At 37.4% G+C, this 21,186-nt stretch overlaps 1 protein-coding gene across 1 annotated transcript; it reads left to right on the top strand.

The window, feature by feature from the left end:
- Positions 1–2,510: 2,510 nt before the first annotated feature.
- On the top strand, positions 2,511–16,340 carry LOC136883492 (calcineurin B homologous protein 1). The gene is made up of 2 exons (XM_067155839.2): positions 2,511–3,394; positions 14,708–16,340. The coding sequence occupies exon 1, from the start codon at positions 2,828–2,830 to the stop codon at positions 3,392–3,394; it is 567 nt and encodes a 188-aa protein (XP_067011940.1). The 5' UTR covers positions 2,511–2,827; the 3' UTR covers positions 14,708–16,340.
- Positions 16,341–21,186: the final 4,846 nt, after the last annotated feature.

Here is a 21,186-nt window from a genome sequence, read left to right as displayed (position 1 = left end):
ATAAATTATATCTGGTGTGGAAAAGTACTATGCGTATTTGCGTTCGGTAATTATATTCATTTTACTCTTTTTTTTTTTTTTCTTCCCCCATTCAAACTTGTGAACCATGCGTTTCCTCCTGGAAAAATTGCGAAGGGGTTCGTTACAGCAGAAGTTAAACAATGAAGTAGCTTTAATAAAAATAATAAATACCCCACTTCAGTTAGGTTTACTTTCCATTCTCATAAATTTCTTTTAAAATTTTGAATCGCTGCTGCGTATTAAGATTTAACAGAATCATAGTGTAGGTCAGTAAAAAGTACTTTATAATCACTACTTTGTGAATAGTTGTTGAAACAATTTGAAGTCATAAGAGACGCTGAATTAGCAATGCTCTCGCACCTAACCTAACTTGTCACTATCAATAGTTTTCGGTGAATCACAACCTAATCTGTAAGGGATGCTAGGTGCCTGTTGGCCGCTTCGGTGCCCTAACCTGGGGGTTGGTTTGTCCCCAGACCAAATACTTGCCGGACGTACCTCATACTCTAGTTTTGGCCACGTCACGTTAGCCGCATTATATCGGACCGTTAGTATCTCTTACGAACCAGCTAGTAAAGTCTTAACTCGATCTAGTGCCTGTGGGTTGTTGCGTTCTCTCAAACAGCCAAATATACCTGACCATAATTCGTACATTTTATAAAACTGTATCTATATACACGGCCCTTCGAATTATCCGCCATGATTGCAAACCTCAACGCAAGTCGTTGCCTACTTCTTAAACACTACTAGACAAAGACTAGAGACAATACGCGATACACTTAAGCCCCATTCACAATGCAAACGTAACGTAAACTTAAAATTAACGTTAACTTAGAAGTTAGCGGCCATCTTATCTAATGGAACCATTCACAATGCGCCGACGTAAACTTAACTGCGAGTCCGTAAAATCAAATACAGTAGAGACAATACACGACACTTACGGATTTCGCCTTGCTAAAATGGGAGACAATTCGAAGGTGGCGCTCCTAGTGACTTGACCTGAACAAATCGCGCTAAATTCAAATATCAATGGAAATGTATATACGGAAATGGATAAATAAATTACGTCTAGAAAGACAGTGGTATTGAGATATTAATTTCGAAGTTGCTAAAGCAATTCTGGATAAATGAATGAAGAATTATTTAAAAGGTTATTATTCAAAAACTGAAATTAGACATATAAACAAGGTGTGAAATGGACTGCTGTGACATGGCTTGATCTTTCATTTATGCATTACTTTTTCAGCTTTAGCATACCTGCCTGAAATCTTACGGTTGGATTTGTCTTTTTTCCTCATTTAAAAACAATGTATCATCACATTAAGACATTTGTCAATTAAAAATATCGGCACATTCCTTACACATATAATGCAATGAATTAACATTTTATAGCTGGACAATTTTTCCTCTTAACATGAAGCCTACTAACAGAAAGAAAATCTATAAAATCCCGGCTTTAATCTGAGAAGAGCGATAAAAGAAAGAAAAGTTTGAAAATGTTGTCGATAGTGATGCTTTGAGGAATATTTACGTACAATTAGAGTAAAAATGTAACATACCCTTGGCTGTATAGTCGAGGATTTTTAAAGTCGCTGGCCTGGAAATGATCTGAACAGATCTTATAATTCTTATACAAGCGTAACGTCCCTTCTTTCTTGTACACTTTATCCAAATCGCTTCTGTGACATTTCAAAACCCACAGATCACACCTACAACAACACATCGGTATTGAAGGTTAACTGCTGCACTATACAATAAAATATGCGTATTATATTTTAAGCCCGTTAAAACATGGGTCGAGCAGGTCAGAAGATTATGAAGTACTATAAAAATCTCTATCACTGGAAGAATATATATGCAAACACAATATTACTTACATGTTCTTGTCACGAGGGAACCTGAAGAACGACCGCGCATTTTTCTCTACTTCGTAATTACTGCAGCCAAACACAGCACATACCTTTCCCCTCATGTTGAGAGGAGATATCAAGGAATGACACACGCTACTATTTAATTATGTCAACTCACTGAAAACGCATAAATAACACCAAAAACTTCACACAAAAATACACGTGCTCTTATGACAGAATCAGTACCGTTCAGGTCTATCCGCTAGAGTGAGCTCCAATAGCTGTCCCTCGATATCTCGCTCAGTGTCGTGTATTGTCTCTACTGTATTTGCTATAACTGTTGGGTTCTTCAATATATCGAAATTAACTTTTGGCAGTTATAGATTTACTAAATATAAGTCGAAATCGAAAATAGATAGTTTCCAATATACCACACAAAAATTGTACGGAGAAAATGATGATATGCTTTGGCCTCTCCCCTCACCACCGCCCCGCGCATTGTTAAAATATTTATGAAGCATTATTATGGTCAACAGAAATTTAGATACTTTATCGCCGAAATGTATTCAAGTTGGTCACCCGAATTTCACTCCGTAAAGTCGTCTCTTTGGTCTCGAATATCGTAAACATACGACAATCATGCGCGTGACATGTGATTCGACTGATAAGCGACCTTCACCCGAATTGACAACGTCAGTGTACTGTACCAGTTGTTTCGAAGGACAAAAGGCCAGAGAACTGGATCTGTAATTGCTGTCGGGCAAAAGTAGGAGTGGTGCAATACCAACAGACTGTGTGAGTGATAAACTTAAGAGCTTCAGTGTGCTTCAGTGCTCGTTCAGTGGCTGGTACGTTGATCAGCTGTGGCTAGTGATTTGTAAAACTTCTGGAAGATTATATTGTAGGCTACACTCAGTATCATCTCTGCAGACGTAGGCTTCCTTCAACTTATTATCATGGGAAATAAATCATCCTTGTTGCTACAAGAAGAAGAAATCGCCCAAATTCAGGAAGAGACGGGGTTTACACCGAACCAGATTGAGCGTTTATACAGTCGTTTCACGAGTTTAGACCGAGGTGATTGTGGAACTTTGAGTCGAGAAGACTTTTTACGTATTCCAGAACTTGCTATTAATCCTCTTGGTGATAGAATAGTACATGCATTCTTTGGAGATGACAATGATAGGGTAAATTTCTTGCAATTCATGCAAGTGCTAGCCCACTTTCGACCTATCAAGAAGGGGCGTAACAACAAATTGAATTCTAGGGAAGAGAAGTTGAAATTCGCTTTTAAGATGTACGATTTAGATAATGATGACAAGATTTCTCGGGATGAATTATTGGCTATTTTGCATATGATGGTGGGAGCTAACATCAGTGAAGAACAACTAACCAGCATTGCCGAGAGGACAATCCTAGAAGCCGATCATAACGGAGACCAGATGATTTCTTTTGAAGAGTTCTGTAATGCTTTGGAACGTACGGATGTGGAACAGAAAATGTCCATTCGCTTTCTTAACTGAGTAAGTACTGTACTGTGTTTGTTCTGATATGGTTAATGTGCTTGCATGTCCTTTGAATATCATTAGAAATTACTAAATTGTGCCCTTGCTGGATAATTTCAGTAGATAGAAGTGTACTGGTTGGCAGATAACCTTCAGTATGTTTAGAAAAGATCATTGCTTTCTTTTATGCCAGGCACAGTGTTCCCATTACCATTTGGTTGGGTTTTTTGTTTGTTTAATTTCCTCTTTTTTTTTGTGTTCGTACACACCTTTTATCTAGACCTAGCTGCTTCTTGGTCTTCCTGTTGCCCATTAGCTTTTTACTACTACACCATTACAATATGAATATTCTCCTTTGCCATTTTCTTGATATGTTCATAGCTGCTAAGCTCAGACTTCTTGCGCCTGTTTTTAAACGCTCCTCTTTTACTTTTTTCTGACTCTCTTATTCATCTTTTACATTCTTGTTATACTTCTATTCTGGTTTGTATCTATTATATGTGTTCATTAATTATAGAAACCCTTAATTACAACAAACTACCCCCATATACAGTCAAATATTAAGACCATGTGTTATGAACCTTATATGTGGGACTGGATAATTTAATTTCTATATGAGGAACAAATGCCCTTGCTAGCGAGACCTAGTGTTTACAGTGCACTATGTCTTCTGGTATGGGCTAGAGGAATTTTGTTACTTTCATTGATCTGTCAGTTTTATCCTTGGCTTTGACAATATGAAAGTGACTGAGGTACGAGCGATGCTATTAATGCCATTCCTTATGCAGCCAGTCCCTTCTATGAATGGTGTGAAAATGTTGCTATTAGGGTCGGTTGGTGCATGCATTGCAGTGGGCTTGGCAGAGTGAAATGTAATAGCAACTCCTGGCTCAGCGAGGAAAGTAACGGGAAACTACCTTGCTCCTCATTTCTCTAGTATGCCTCTTCAGGGATGCCTAGGTCATCTATGACAGCTAATGGTGGAGCTGTTGATGATACAACCAGCCTTTGGGGTGAGGACTGTACATACATACATACATATATATATATATATTATACATCTCTTATATCAATAGCCTTTGTACTTTTCACTTTCTTTACATGGGTTTCTAATACATATTTTTAAGATTTGAGTTGATTAAGCACAAGCATCCCATTTCTGTTCAAATGGGCATCCTTTCTCTGTTGAAATGTCTGTGTTCACTCCTTGACCTTCCTCTATTTTAATTCAGAGGAAAACCTAGGCAGAGTATAAAATTCCCTCTCAGATAAGACGTATAGCTCGCTTGCATGACTGTTGTCTTGTTGCTAGTTTCTTAGGGTACCTTACTTCCTCACGTGATTATTAACTGTTGACTAAACATTCGTAGGTGTCTATATTGAATTGGTCGCTTGAAAAACACTACAGTACATGCTCTAAGAAGCAACTTCTGAGGAAAACAAAACCTTCTACACATCATATAAAAAGAATTAAACTAAAAGGTAAAATCTATAGCTAATAACGAACAGACCCATGGCATGCGAGTGCATTCTTCTCAATCTTGCATCATAGGCTAGTGTAAGAATCCGGTAACTCAATTTTCCCCAAAATTGGACACAATATTTTCTCAAATATCAAATGCAATTATTAGTGTGTGCACATCGTGGATAGTGACAAAAACCCATTATTCTAACACTTCAGCGGTGTTTAGTGTAGCCAGCAGCGGCGATTGGGGTGGGGGGTGAGTTTTCAAGGGTTATGAACTTCATGTTGTTGGTCCGTGTTGAACTGAGATAACATATAAATTATACACAGGAGAGGTTTCCACCTATTCATTACATAGTTATATTTAGAATGTTATTTACATTACATGGGACTAGTTTCAACCCTACACGGGGTCATCATCAGCCATATTTAAACATACACAATATATGATGAAATCCTAAAACATGTTTCTAATCAGTAAGAACCTTATGAATATATAATTTACAATAAGACGTGTGGTTGAAGTAGGCAAGGTACTATGACGCTCAAAGTGTTGCAAATGAAAGCACCTTGCCTACTTCAACCACACATTGTAAATTATATATTCATAAAGTTCTTACTGATTAGAAACATGTTTCAGGATTTCGTCATATATTGTGTGTGTTTAAATATGGCTGATGACCCTGTGGGGGAGTCAGTTGCCGCCCCACTACTTTGTGGAGGAAAAAATACATTTTAGCTGCCTGAAACACAGTTAGGAATTATAAAACCCTGTTGTCTTTTCAGCTAATTCTTTCCTTTAATTTCTTTAATTATTAAGAAAAATACTTTGCTTGAATACGCACAAAATGTTCGTCGCAGCTAACCGAATTGTACAGCACCACATCAAGTAGTGGAGACCCACGGAGCAATGTGTAGCATGCTCTGCAACAAAAGGTAACAGCGGTACATTTTTGCTAAGGTCACCTGCTTGCCGTGCGCATTTGTCAGTTAGTCATCAAAGATCTGGATTGCCGGGCTGAGTGGCTCAGACGGTTAAGGCGCTGGCCTTCTAACCCCAACTTGGCAGGTTTGATCCTGGCTCAGTCCTGTGGTATTTGAAGGTGCTCAAATACGACAGCCCCGTGTCGGTAGATTTACTGGCACGTAAAAGAACTCCTGCGGGACTAAATTCCGGCATCTCTGCGTCTCCGAAGACCTTAAAATTGTTAGTGGGACGTAAAGCAAATAACATTATTATTAAGATCTGGATTTAGGGCAGCCGCCCGGGTGGGAGATTCTCTATCAGTTGTTTACCTCATATTTACATTTATTTATAATTGTTTGCCTCTTAATTCCTTAGGGGTCAGGCCGGTCGTTTCAACCATTTCTGTTTATTTTGATCAATCCTTCCGCAAACACTGTTTATTATGCTTTCTACCCCTCAGTACCTTTCAATGGACTCGTCCACACTCCTGTCACATCACTGTTATCCCTCATCACTCCTTCATTGAGTGACAAGCTGGCTATCCAGTCGTTTTGTTCGCACAAGACTCATGGTGAAGACTTGTTTATAATGCGGAAAGTACACTGTTATCATTCATTGTTGAGTAGAGGGAGAAGGAGCATTGTCTAGATGCGTGTTAAATGAAATTAAACATCATTTTAAAAGTATTTTCCATAAACAGAACTTGAATTTTTATTTTCGAATTCATCAGCAAAACACAACCTCATTATTATAATTATGTTAAAAAGTATGTCTGTGTTTCAATAGTATTATATTATTGTAACAATAAATGGCGTATTAAGTAAGTGTTTGGTGTTTTATTGGTTTCCAGTTGAAATGACAGCACAAGACTCCTGGCATTAAACTTGGCACGCACCCCCTCGCGGGTTAAGTATTTTCAGTGAACTTGGAAATTTATCAAACATATCCCTCGATAATTTATTCCAGTCCCTTACTCCTCGTTCTATAAATGAATATTTGCTCTAATTTGTCTTCTTTAATTCCAACTTTATCTTCATATTATGATCTTTTCTACTTTTAAAAGCTCCACTCAAGCTTAATTCTTCTTACTGTGTGTCATTCCGTGCCAACTTGCTACGGACAGCTTGCAACATACCACATATTAACTTAACCATTATCCGGGAGATAGTAGGTTCGAATCCCACTATCGGCAGCCCTGAAGATGGTTTTCCGTGGTTTCCCATTTTCACACCAGGCAAATGCTGGGGCTGTACCTTAATTAAGGCCACGGCCGCTTCCTTCCAACTCCTAGGCCTTTCCTTTCCCATCGTCGCCATAAGACCTATCTGTGTCGGTGCGACGTAAAGCCCCTAGCGAAAAAAACAAAAACCAACTTAACCATTGTGGTTTGATTTTTATAATGGTCTGTATTGACTACAGTCGCTACTCCCATAAATACACATTTGACACATAGCTCTTAACACCTTGAGCTATTCACTCAACTATTCTCCATGACCTCACACACCAGACAGTCTGGCAGTCTCACTGTCAATGTGTCTGTGTAGTTCTAGCTAATGTCTGTTACTGTGTAGTCAAATACTAAATTACTTTTAAATTGTATAATCATGTCAAACTTCTATTTGATATACATGTGTAATTATTGTTGCTTTGATAAAAGTTTTATTGTGTAGTAGTTGTTGTTGTTATTATTATTATTATTATTATTATTATTATTATTATTATTATTATTATTATTATTATTATTATTATTATTGCACCTAAGTTGGTCGACTGTCAACCTTTGTCTCTATTGACATTTGCACAAAAAACATCAAAAACTTACTATTTTGTGGCTTTTTTTTTCTTTTTTTCCAATTTTAATGTCCCCTTCCCCCCTGCTATATCTCCCAAATCCAGATACTTCTTGTTGTCTATACATTTTTGTGCATCCGTCCCTCCCCCCCCTCCCCCCCCCTCCCCCACACTTATTCCTAATTGCCGCTACTGAGTGTAGCTGAGGGAAGATAAGGAGCCTCTCGAAGGATTGTGTCTGGCCATTGGCTTAACACGAAGGGAGTTTTTTAACTGCTTAGTGGGCCTAGTTGGTAATGAAATCTGTCGTTGCTGTATTCTGGGAGTGATGCTGCATTCAATAGATTTCAGCCAATAGCAGTGGCTCTGCTCTTGGGATGTGCGGGGAAATTATATTTGGCTATAAAAGTAAATATATTCCTAGGGATGGGTTGGTGGGTCCCTAGCATCACCAATGAACACACCTTTGTCTCTTGTGTGTTATAAGCGGTAAGATTTCTACAAGTCACATTCTTAAATTGTGTAAACTTCATGCCGAGATTGCATACCATTACTAGCTGATCATTTAGCGTGTCATGTCTAGAGACACAAACCTGTGTTAAGTAGCATTACATAATATAAGTAGTACATAGTATAAAGTGATTCCTTTGGAAACTCAATCCACAGGCTTGTGCTAACAAAGAAGCCATGTGTTGGGGTGAAAGGAATACCAAGTAAAAATAGTTTTGTATGGGGGTCACAAGGTCCTAGGAGTAAGTCGATACAGGCAGTCTAAATAGTCGCGTTCCAATGTTTGGAAATAGTAAGGGAAAGGGTAGTTTGAAGTGTCTTATAATTTAAAAGTAATGGACCACGCCAATCAAGTATTACGAGACGGGGAGTCATTTTTATGACAAGTATTAGAAAAGGTGGAGTCATGTTTATGAAAATGAGAATTGCTGTGTGTGCAGGAAGGGAAGAACACCTACCAAGGGTGGGAGTAATGATACATGGGGGGTGTGATAGCCAATACAGAGACAGAAAAGCCTTGGCTAAGAATAGGGGATATACTCATATTAATTGCTAGTTTCTTTAAATACGAATGTAAACGAAGGAACAAGCGTCTTATTGCAGTCGTCTTCGCCTTGGGAGCCTTGCCTTCAGCTCACGTCAGGGAAATTGCGATTGATTTCCAGAAGTGATGTTGCTACATAGAACTTTTCTTAGTAGATAAAGTTTGGAGGGTGTTGCAAGCACTTGGTATTCATCATCTATACTTTGAGTCTCGACGTGAAGCCCTGGTTCCTGTGTGTTTATCGTAGTTGGCAACTAAAAGCTTGTTTACTATATCACTATTTACGTGTATGTATATATATATCACACACATAGATATGGGACTAATTTCAACCTGAGTTGGGGTCGTCATCAGCCTTGTAAGTTAACCTAGAAATCAAATTGGTATTGTACATAATGCACCCTATTTCTTGGTTAGCTGAGGGATTACAAATAACTCTTATTACAAGGTGGACCGTTCGTTTGCAAGCTGTCCTAATTTTGGAGTCATTTAAAGGACAAGGGTTGATGAGAATACCAGAAAAAGAACAATTTAAAAACAGGCTTAACATTTATTATGAGATATGCACAATAATAATGAATTTAACAAACAAAACATCTCTTGCTTGACTTTATTTTCGAAGGTCATGAAGTTACAATGGTTGATTAAATGCACATAAATCAATTCTCATTGCTGGATTGTTTTTGTAAAGAATAAAGAAGGAAAATTAGCCTTCTTCTAGCTAGGCAAAATAATAATTAAGTGGATGAACTCCATCCTAAAAACATCCTGCAATTTCTGTGATATCTTAAAGTTTGATATTATTGTATCAGTTTAAACAAGAACGAATATGTTAAACGTCCACTTAATCTGAGTGGTGAATGACCATGGTATCTCTTTTGACTTAATCTGTACAATATTTACAAAAACATAGTCATATTCTCTCTGTTACCGATAGTTTATCGTATAGGGCAAGATGAGATTATGAATTCAATTACCGGTATTTGAATTATCAACTCTCTCGAAAAATCATTAGGTTAACTATTTAAAGTTGATCATGTCTTTACATGAACTTAATAAACGCTAATTTACATTTAGTATGACAATTCTTTCATTTATTTTACTTCCTTGGGTTATACTTACTCCTTCAGAAAATTTATCGATCTTATTCAGTTTTCACAAAATTGTGTTAACATGGAATTAAATCTGTCACTAATCTTTGCACAAAAATATTAAATAGCAATCTCAAATAACTGAACAAAAACACAGACAACGTTGGAATAATCTGTTCCACCGTGCTGAACACGTGGTTAAATTAAGAACCACATTTCAAGAAATAGCACTGCAAAATATTGCTAACTACATCACACTCACACCATGCACACACAGGATACTCAAATTTTATGTGCAAATTTATACTCGGGTCCTAGGTTTTATTTTTATTTATGATTATTATTATTATTATTATTATTATTATTATTATTATTATTATTATTATTATTATTATTATTATTATTATGGAAAAGAAGGTTGAATGGCATAGACTGATGACTCTCACTTAAATTCAATATGTTCAACAACTGACGTGACTCGTGATAGAACTAGAATGATCACTTAATTGAACATTATCCTGACATCACAATGGCGATACCTTAAAAAATCAGAATGTTATTCCGAAGACTGGGTAGAAACAATAACCATGCACATCGCCTGGGTTAACACTAACCATACTCTGACACGTGGTCATTGAGTGGAGGCAAAGTGCGAGGGCATGAGAGCAAGAGGAAGACCTAGAACAAGGTAGATTGAATCAGTGAAGTGCGGCATAAGAAGACTAAATTTAGTCTGGGACAAGATCGTGGAAGAGGACTGGTGGAAGGAAAGAGGAAGATTGAGAAGTGCCATAAATACCTCGACCTGGCAGAAGCTGGATAAGGGGAAATGATGATGATACCCTTAATAATTTATTCCAGTCCCTTACCCCTCGGTCTATAAATGAATATTTGCCCTAATTTGTCCTCTTGAATTCCAACTTTATCTTCATATTATGATCTTTCCTACTTTTAAAAGCTCCACTGAAGCTTATTCTTCTTACTGTGTGTCATTCCGTGCCAACTCGCTACTGACACCTTGAAACATACAGTTCCAGATATTAACTTAACCATTGTACTTTGATTTTTATAATGGTTCGTATTGGCTACAGTCTCTACTCCCATAAATAGACCTTTGATAATTAAGTCAGCCCAAGAGTTGTTTAATTATTTTCCATGACCTCATACACCGTACATGTTTCAAGGACCTACTGTTCCCTTCCTCAGTGGTTTTTCCTCTCACCAATTATCTCTTGGACCTCTCAATCAAATATTACACATCAAACACCAAAGTTCTAAACATCTCTTAACCTTCCTCTAGTCGCTCACGGAGATTTCCTCCGGGCCGATTACATTTTGCACGGTACTGAACTTCTCAGTTTAACTGTTGGTCTCCCCACCCCTATACCTTTCTCCTTGTTCATTTGGACTCGTCCTGTCAGCATTTCGGCGCAATCGTGCCTCCTGTGAGCGAGTGTGGGATCATTGTTGTGACAAGTGACATCACCTGGACGTTTCCTCCGTGTGCAAATAAGCAAAAAACCTTATATTTTAGTGCATATTATTTATTTTCTAGGTCGATGACTTTGTTGTTCTGTTCTTCTAAACATATTTTAGAAAAGTATTATTTCATATTTCATGTGATCGTCGTAGGTAATATCATAAGACCATTCATCACAGTTAAGGTCTACAGTATTCTGATTTTAGATCAAACAAACTGTGTAAGAATAACGTAATAATACTTAAAAGGGTTTCTTTTACTTATACCGAAGAATACTGCAAACGAACATGCCAAAACAACATCTCAAAGGACGAAAATTACGCACATCTTTAGCCCTGGAGATTATCTCTGTGCGCGACTAGTGACGTAATAATTTTCGTGTGACTGAAGAAGGGTTAATATAAATCTGTGTTGCAATTAAAATAATATAAATATATATATATATCATATAAGAACACTAAAACTACAGTATACTATTTACAATAATTATGTTTATGTATGATAACAGCATACTCAAATTGGAATGAAGAGCTACAACTTGTAAGGATTTTCAAGGACAGATGGAAATTACCATCTAAATGTAACTGATATGGTCTCTGAATTGTAAGATTTTAGTAGAGGCATTTTATGAGACGCTAATTTTAATAAATTGATTGTATTTTTAGATAATAGACAAGGATGACATTTTAAGAAAAATTGTAAATTCTGGATGGTGACATTTTTTTCCATCAACAGGAATTAAATCAGCTGACCACTGTCGCAAACCTTAACAATCATGGCCACTTGGTGGGCTTACTAAAACTTCACTACAAGAGATAGTTTAGGAATACAACATGTTGCTACTCACCACACATTCTGATATGCCCTAGCATAGTTGAATAGTTATGTCCCTGATTTTTTAACCTTACGAAGTGGTGCTTTATACATTCCATCTTGACCATTGCATCACTGTTGGAATTATTGGCAAGTCTTGACAATTGTTTATTACTCTGTATAAGTTTGAATCCAAATTTTTGTATATAAACTACAATGACCAGAAAGAAAGAAAAAAAAGAGGATCATTTGGTAAAAATTGAGTCTGCAACAAATGAACGCCTACACGCAGCGATGAATTCCATTTAGGGAGTTATGTGTTAAGGCACATGTATTCAACAATATTAGAGATAAAACCAAACCCCATGGCACTACAGTCCTTGAAGGGCCTTGGCCTACCAAGCGACTGCTGCTGCTCAGCCCGAAGGTCTGCAGATTATGAAGGTCAAGTTGGAATTCAAGAGGACAAATTGGGGCAAATATTCATTTATAGGAAGGGGAGTTAGCGATTGGAATAACTTACCAAGGGAGTTGTTCAATAAATTTACAATTTCATTGAAATCATTTAAGAAAAGGCTAGGAAAACAACAGATAGGGAATCTGCCACCTGGGCGACTGCCCTAAAAGCAGATCAGTATTGATTGATTGATTTCGAGGTTGATTTGATATTTAGAAATTTCATGATCCGTATTGAAGTGGGATTACAATAATTGAAATTATTAGGGGCCCTCCTCTTCAATACAAAGACATTTATCAATGTGAATTGATCACATGTCGTTCACATGAGGTACTAGTTTCGGCATTTATCTCGTGCCATCATCAGCCAACGAGTCAAATCAGGCAAACAAACAACCTTAAAACAATTTTAAAACACACTGCAACACCTGCATAGATGAATATTAAATAAAATATGGTACATGATGGTTTGTCCAGCTTGTAAAACAATTTTAAAACACACTGCAACACCTGCATAGATGAATATTAAATAAAATATGGTACATGATGGTTTGTCCAGCTTGTATAGACCTTATTTCTTTATCTTGTTGAAAATACGCTGCAGAGTTTTAATGTCGTGTGAAGTTGACGTTTTGTTTGATCTATGGTTTGGTTCCGAAAAATAAACGTGCATGTGATGGACTTGGTAGACCCAAAGACTTCTCACTTCAATATGGGGTTTTGGAACCTGGAGAAGAAATTAAAAGCCGAATTAGGGAAAAGATATGAAGGAAAGAAGAAAAAGAAATGTCTAGAAAAGATGAGAAACGACTAGAAAACGACTGGCTTCCTAGATCAGCGCCGTAATCTCACTGTCAGACAGCTCATCATTTCTAATCAAGTAGGCTGAGTGCAATATCATATCATCATGTACCATATTTTATTTATATTCATCTATGCAGGTGTTGCAGTGTGTTTTAAAATTGTTTTAAGGTTGTTTGTGTTTGCCTGATTTGACTCGTTGGCTGATGATGGCACGAGTTAAGTGCCGAAACTAGTACCTCATGTGAACGACATGTCCGGCTCCATGGCTAAATGGTTAGCGTGCTGGCCTTTGGTCACAGGGGTCCCGGGTTCGATTCCCAGCAGGGTCGGGAATTTTAACCATGTTTGGTTAATTTTGCTGGGACGGGGGCTGGGTGTACGTGTTGTCTTCATCATCATTTCATCCTCATCGCGTCGCGCAGGTCGCCTACGGGAGTCAAATGAAAAGACCTGCATATGGCGAGCCGAAATTGTCCTCGGACACTCCCGGCACTAAAAGCCATACGCCATTTCCATTTCATTTCGTGTGAACGACGTGATCCATTCACATTAATAAATGTCTTTGTATTGAATAGGAGGACCCCTAATAATTTCAATTATTGTGATTACGAGGTGTCGTGTGGTCAGCGCGACGAATCCTCTTGGCCGTTATTCTTGGCTTTCTAGACCGGGGCCGCTATCTCATCGGCAGACAGCTCCTCAATTCTAATCAAGTGGGCTGAGTGGACCTCGAGCCAGTCCTCAGGTCCAGGTAAAAATCCCTGACATGGCTGGGAATCGAACCTGGGGCGTCCGGATAAGAGGCAGGCACGCTACCCCTACCCCACAGGGCTGGCAATTTGAGATAAGAGATCATAAATACCACTCCACGAGCCACTTTTAAATCCTAAGTGCTAGGTGCTGATTTCATTGCACCTGCGGACAGTAAAACCTTTTGAGATACCCGTATCCTTTTAGTTTAGACGGCTTTCTACTTCATTTGACATCTAACCCAATTTTCCCGCAAATGTCTCTTGAACTATATCGCCTTGTTGAAAGACGTGTTCTACAAGGGAAAAAGTCCCTTAGTTAAAAGAATCATAATTAAAAACTGAATTGAACAGCAAAACACTACACAATTATACGGTTTACCAGCCGGATATTGACTAAAACATTTAAATGTCACATGACGGTAGAACAAATTAATACAGAAAATGTTGCAAGACAGTGAACAAGTTCCACCTGTATATGTTGTGCTAAGATTCTAGAAAAACTTTACTTTCATCCAAACTTGTAACCTAATCTACATCTGTAGTGTGTGTACCGGAACTTTCTGAATGCTATGTGCTTGTATCGTTGACCTTCCTCTGTCAGTTGTAATTGTCATGTTGTTTTAATCTTCTTTTAATGATCTCAATTTGTTGATTGCAGGTTCTCTGTACTTGACGATGTCTCATCTGAAGACGGCTGCACAATTACATCAACGTAGTACTATATTTTTGTATCAAATCTTTGTGCCTCTTTGTTGAATCTTTGAAGAATTGTTTCTGATGTAGTCAGAAGTTGTCATATTTTGTTTGTTGTTCTAAATTTTTATAAGTTTTATTTCTGTTGAGGTTAAAATAGAATGTTATTGTTGAAATGAGTCATTGTTGATCTTGTGTTATGGACTCTGTTACAGAAGTGTGTTGGTTGAATTGGCCGTAGAAGTTATCAAACACATTTAACATGCCATTGTATTGTTTTGTTAAGTGTTTTACCTTTGTATTTTAAAGAGAGGTGCGTGTTAGGGGACAGTATTAGAATAATATGGTATATTGTTAGAATTTTCTGTGCAAACTTTCATACTTTTCTGGAGGCTTTGCCATCTTAATTGATGTTCTGTAAACATTTTGAGTGCCAGCTGAAATTGCATAGTTATATGCAAAAAGTGGCGAGCCTATTTCTTTAAAAGTGCAGGATGTTGGACAAAAATTAAGATTTCTTAGGTATTTAAGTTGATTCTATTTCTTGGCAGCTACCTGACATTGCATTCTCTTTTTAAATCCAAAAATCTAAATATAATTATTTGTAACATGAAAATTTTTTTTTTTTTTTTAATTTCCAAAATGTTTGTTTGATAGTTCAAAAACTGCCCTACACACACAATGTTTCAAAACTCTGCTCCTAGTAAAAACAGTCAACAGTTAAACAAAAATACAGTGTTTCTCATCTGACTGTTACTTTCGAATCTGTAAAGAAATAAGCCAGGTACTTTCATTTATGAGAGCCTTTCTAGCTATAAGAAGTGGGTGAATGACTATATCCCATTACAACATTCATAGAACACAAAATTTACATTTATGCTCTGAGATAGTCTGAATACACACACAGTATGTTTCTTGGCTTTGTAATAGGAGCAAACCCTTACATTGTTATTTCCATGGTGGGACGTTTTGACACCAAATGACCACAAAGGCTTGTATTTGTTGTGTGTTGAACATTGCCATCACATCAAACTGTGGTTATTTCTTGTCCGAGCCAGCAGTTAGACGCCGTGACAGCTGACTGACATGTTTCCAAATAAAATAAAATATTTTGAAGTCATCTACAGACACTGCTAAGTGGCCAAATAAGACAGCTCAAGGTTCCTGCTATTGAAAGAAAAAAACAGAAAGAACTACAACAACTTAAATGAAGTTCTCGCATAATTTCTGTGTTGACATTGTAGAGCTAGGTTTATTCGACCTGGAAAGGTACACAAAAAGAATTTGAATTAATAGTCAAGCATCCTACTTACTAGGATCTCTAATTCAAAACTATTTGTACGTTTTCAGTGGTTCCTTGAATCATAATGGTGAAATAGTGACAGACTATAAAACTGTACTTACACTTTTATCATAAAAATACACATCAGTCGTGACACTAAACACATTATGTAATTGAACCAGGCTGGCCTCAGTGTTGTATATATGCAGGTAACCTTATATGGCAGACTGTACTGCAAGCACGTTACTGAAGTCAAAAGCAGCTTTGGGTCAGTATCCACTGTCGCTTAATGCATCTGCAAGTAAGGACAGCTATTTTACCATACTTAGTCAGTGGAATATCTCGTTTCATTTGCCAACATCTGTTGATCTTTTAGGCCTAATGAACACTTGAAACTCTACTATTTGAAGTGGCCAAGGACTTCAGTTCCATTTCCAGCACAATTCTATTACTTGTCTCTCCCACTTGGGCTGTATTCAATCATCTGTAACTCACTTTTTTGAAAATGTGAATTATATTATGGCATTTTTACTGGAATTAAACAATATAAGATTTGGTTTGGACACAAATTATTAACATTGTGTTGTATGGTAATGTTAAGGGAGCATGAGAAATGCTCAAATGATCAATATTTGGCAATAAGAGAAAGTCTTTTTTTTTTTTTAAGTCTACAGCATCCTCCAGTTCCATAAATTACTAAATGAACACATTTTTGTCACCCATGTACACAGTCAGATTAATTTTCTTCACTCTTTACCATTATTTTTAGCCTGTTAAGTACTAGGTAATATTTAGTTTAGACCAAGTGATAATGCAATTTTTGAGTATAGCCTGTTCTATGTTTAGCTTTTTTGCTGGCAAAAAGTTTGTCTGTTCTTTTAAAGGCACAAAATAATGTTTATAGTATAGTTTTTAGTGGAGACTAGTTAAGTTGCATTTTAATTTGTGTATATAATGTATTTTCATATGTATATACTGTACCATACATCATCTGAATAATGTTTCTGAAGTAAATTATTGTATAAAGTTGTCTGGACTTGTTTATTTCAAAACTTATACCCTTACTTGAAAGTCGGCATTAATTTATGAATAGCTAGCAGTACTGGAAGTTTCAGATTTTTTTTTTGCTAGGGGCTTTACGTCGCACCGACACAGATAGGTCTTATGGCGACGATAGTTTCAGATTTGAACACGTGGTAATAGCTTTAATCTATGCCTGTCACATATCTCTCTCTCCTGAACCTTTCCATCAATAAATTAGTCTGTATTCTCTTTCAAGGGTCCCAGACATAGCAAGATTTTCTTTGGACCCTGCCTTCCACCTCAACAGAGATTCTATCTAAGGCTGAAAAAAAAAAAAAACAATTATTGCACTTGCACTACTAATGGATGTACCTTGTCCTTTTTCTCTGTGGAATCTGGTATGAAGTGAAATGAATCTTCGTAGCTAGTTTTTACGACCGGATGCCTTTCATGATGTAAACTTCATCAGGATGAAATGAATGGCGTGATATATGAAAGGAAAGGAGAGGGTTAAACCCAGTTCCAGCACATAGCCTACTCTTGCCTGCTCAAGGCTTAAAGTGCCCATCCGACGTACAAATTGCCATCAACAGCATCATGTGCCCTCACTCCATATGAACACTGCAGAGAGATTGGGAATTTAATCCAGGCTTTTGGCATGCATCTACTGATTAGCACTACCTCTCCTATCCTGCCGGCTGACCCAGGGACTCGAACCAGCTAACCACAGTGTCAGACCTCAACGCCGTAAGATCTTGGCCAGGCAGGCTCTCAACGATTCAGTACGGAGCAAAAGTGAAATTCATTTGTTGTAATTTTGAAATTCCTTAACTAAATATGTCTTGTAAACCTATCCATTCCCTTTTAAATGCCACCTTGATCATCTACTCGTTCACCCAGTCCGAAGTTACAGCCGATTCAAAAACTGTGCTGCAGTAGGCACCATGTTAGGTCGTACTTGGTGGTGTCACTTAGCTCTGTGTTGTTTTTCTCTTTTAGGTTGTTGGGATCTGCTTTCGCCATTGCCCAGATTCCAAACTTATCTTAGCTCTGTATTGTATAGTTTCCAATCACAGTGTGTCGAAAAGTGGCATGTATCATTTCCATATTGCCACCCGTACCTCAGACTGAAAATATAGATGTAAAGGGGGAGGGGGTATTACATTAGGAAATGCAAGATAACCACACTATGTACAATTTCTAAGAGAACATTACTTTTGAAGATTTTTATTCATAGAGATTGAAATGCAAGGATGTTTTTTTTTTTTTTTTTTTTTTTTCTAGCAGCTTGCATAATATTGTCTGTCATCAACAATGCATTCATAAGAAATATATCACAGAAAGCAAAGCAAATATAAAGGAACTTATCATTTCAAAAGGCCACATCTCCATTAAACATAATTTTACACAGGATGAATTTCATGGCTAGCATTTTCTTGGATTAGAAATATACATGTACCTGTGGGAAGGAATCAAAGAAAATGCCTTTCTCATTGCAACTTTGTATCACTATGAGCCACACATTCATATTTACAGGTGAAACACTTTTTATGCGACGTTCATACTTCACGATTAAGGTTAGAAGATTCTGTCATTCCTATTGCATACTTTAAAGGCTTGTAGTGGAACTGAATATATATCATCCCCCCCCAGCAATCTAATGAATGTGCAAATTGTCAAAACGTTAGAGTTGAAACAAGTTGTGATTACTCATGTCAAATCAATTTTTATGTTTAAGAATTGGTTGTATGTGTTAGCCATACAGAACGAGCTACTGATGTGAGACTTGTCAGAGGGTAGACATTATATAAATAATAAAATCTAGACCAAAACTTTAGAACTACAGGTGCCCTAGTTCGTCACTTTCGGTAGTTTGCCATAGTGGGGATGATATCATTTTGCATAGGAACTCGTGTCCAGAAAAGTAGGTAACGTTTCTTGACTACAAGCAAAATACTACCACACATTTAAATGTTGAACATGCTTCAATAAGTAGAGCAGAATTTCACATGTTGTTGACACAGTGCTTGTCTGTCCAGTTACAAGAAGCTCTTGTATGTAGATGCAGAAGCACTACAACACCAATGTACATATTCCACACATTGACGTAGCAGAATAGGTTCATTCAAAGTTTGGTGGCATTTTGCTTGTAGCTGTGAAACTATAAATTTCCTGATGTGGCTTCCTATTCAAAATGTTAATACTTGGTAAGCTTCATAGAGCCTGTATATAGAAATGCGAAAGGATAGACACAGTGACAAGTCGGCATGGAAAGAGGAGACCTCCATAACTCCAAACAGATAAGCCGTTGCATCAATCACAGTTCTTCTCAACCTCTGACAAGCACTTTTAACACTCACTGAGGGACCATCTTGACAGAGACAGTCTTGATATCAGTGGCACATGCTGGGATCAAGATGTGGTTTAACACCAGACTTATGTTATCCCTTTTTGATAGTTTGCTTAGTGATCGTCAAGCCTAAGCCGTTTGAGCTGCAGTCAATAGCCAACGGAGTTGCCTGCTGTGTTGTCAAGGCTGTTTCACAAGCTACTGCCCTGGCCTCTGCTACTGATCAGTGGAGATGCTAGCCTAAGGTTTAGCAAATTAAAAGTCTGGCTTTGTGGCTAAGTGGATAGAATGCTTGCTTTTGGTCCGATGGCCCCAGTTCAGTTCTCAGAATCAACCCCCCTTGTACTGTTAATTCCCCTGGCTTGGAGGCTGGGAGTTTGTCTTCACCATTCATTCCATCCTCATTAGGTCACCACCAAGCTTATACAGGTCCCATGCACCATTATTATTATTATTATTATTATTATTATTATTATTATTATTATTATTATTATTATATATGCAAATAAACCCATTAGGACTATGCAAAGTACTTACGGGCCTGCATTTGCCTTCCTTTGTGCCTATATTTATTTCATTCTTTTACTGTGGGCTTCCTTTCTGTCTTCAGACCGTGTTGTTCCAGTCTTCTTCTTTGGTCTTTCCTCGTGGTCAACTTGCCATTTGTGAATTTTGGATCTGAAGATTTCCCAATTTTAGACCTCTGGTGGTCCTGCCTGTTTCAAATTGATTTTGATTTTGCCAATCCATTTCATTGTGTCTGTTTTAGACTCCTGTTTTCATAGAATTTAACTATTTGTTTGGTAAGTCTGTCTAGATGCATTCTTTTAATATGTCTATAGAATCTTAGCCTGCATTTTCTAAACTCTGTGAATATTTGTGTATTGTTTGATTTCCTGTCTGCCTCCAAGTTGGTATTGTCCATTTGTTAATTTTTGGCCTAGAATTTTTCTTATGATTTTGCGTTCCTTTTTTTCTCAATGTCTTCAGTGTCTGCTTTCCTGTTCAAAATTAGCATTAAGATCAAGATGTCAGTGACTTGCATGATGTTCACATGTAATATTGTCGCTTAAACTATTGAATAATCAGTAATTCTAAGCTACTTTTTACCGTCTGAAGCACCAGAGTGAAGCTTCATCCTGCTAGTTAACCGATAATGGCCGCCTCTGTTGATGGAGGTCATTTAATGCAAATCAGCAAGTCTCAAGTAAACCCATGAATCAACAGGATAAAGAAAGCATCATTCCCATCCGTACCGGTGAACCAGGTAACCTCACAACAACCTCTGTTACTGTTCCTAAAACCCAACAACCCAAGGTTAAGTTACTCTGCAGCAAAGCAATCCTATCCTGCCAAAGATCAAGCTATTGTTATTGAATCTTGTGATGGTATTAGTATCCAAGATTATATACTAGCAATTGGAAAACTGACTAGCCCCAGTAACATCCGATTTGTCTCACGGTTATCTAATGGAAGAATATGTATCTTCCTTGCAAGTCAGAAGTGTGTTGAAGAATTAATTTCAAAACACCTGAAGTTTGTCATAAATAGTGTTTCCTTGGAAATAAAACCTCTCCCAACTAAAAACAAACGAGTTATTCAATCTAATGTTTGCCCTGTGATTCCTAACATTGCTAATGAAGAAGAATTTCTCAAACTCGGCATTAAACCAATGTCAAAGATCTCTCCTATTAGAGCAGGTCTAACAATCCCTGGATTTTCTCACACACTCAGTTTTTGGAGACGGATTTATGTTCAAAATAAAGACTTTAACAAACTTCCAGACTCT

The sequence above is a fragment of the Anabrus simplex genome, chromosome 11 (assembly GCF_040414725.1).
Source record: "Anabrus simplex isolate iqAnaSimp1 chromosome 11, ASM4041472v1, whole genome shotgun sequence".
In the NCBI taxonomy this organism is placed as follows: Eukaryota; Metazoa; Arthropoda; class Insecta; order Orthoptera; family Tettigoniidae; genus Anabrus; species Anabrus simplex.
This window is presented reverse-complemented; position numbering and strand designations above follow the sequence as displayed.

Excerpts from the sequence above, each read along its gene's own strand:
- LOC136883492 (XM_067155839.2), top strand. The coding sequence starts at position 2,828 with ATGGGAAATAAATCATCCTTGTTGCTACAAGAAGAAGAAATCGCCCAA.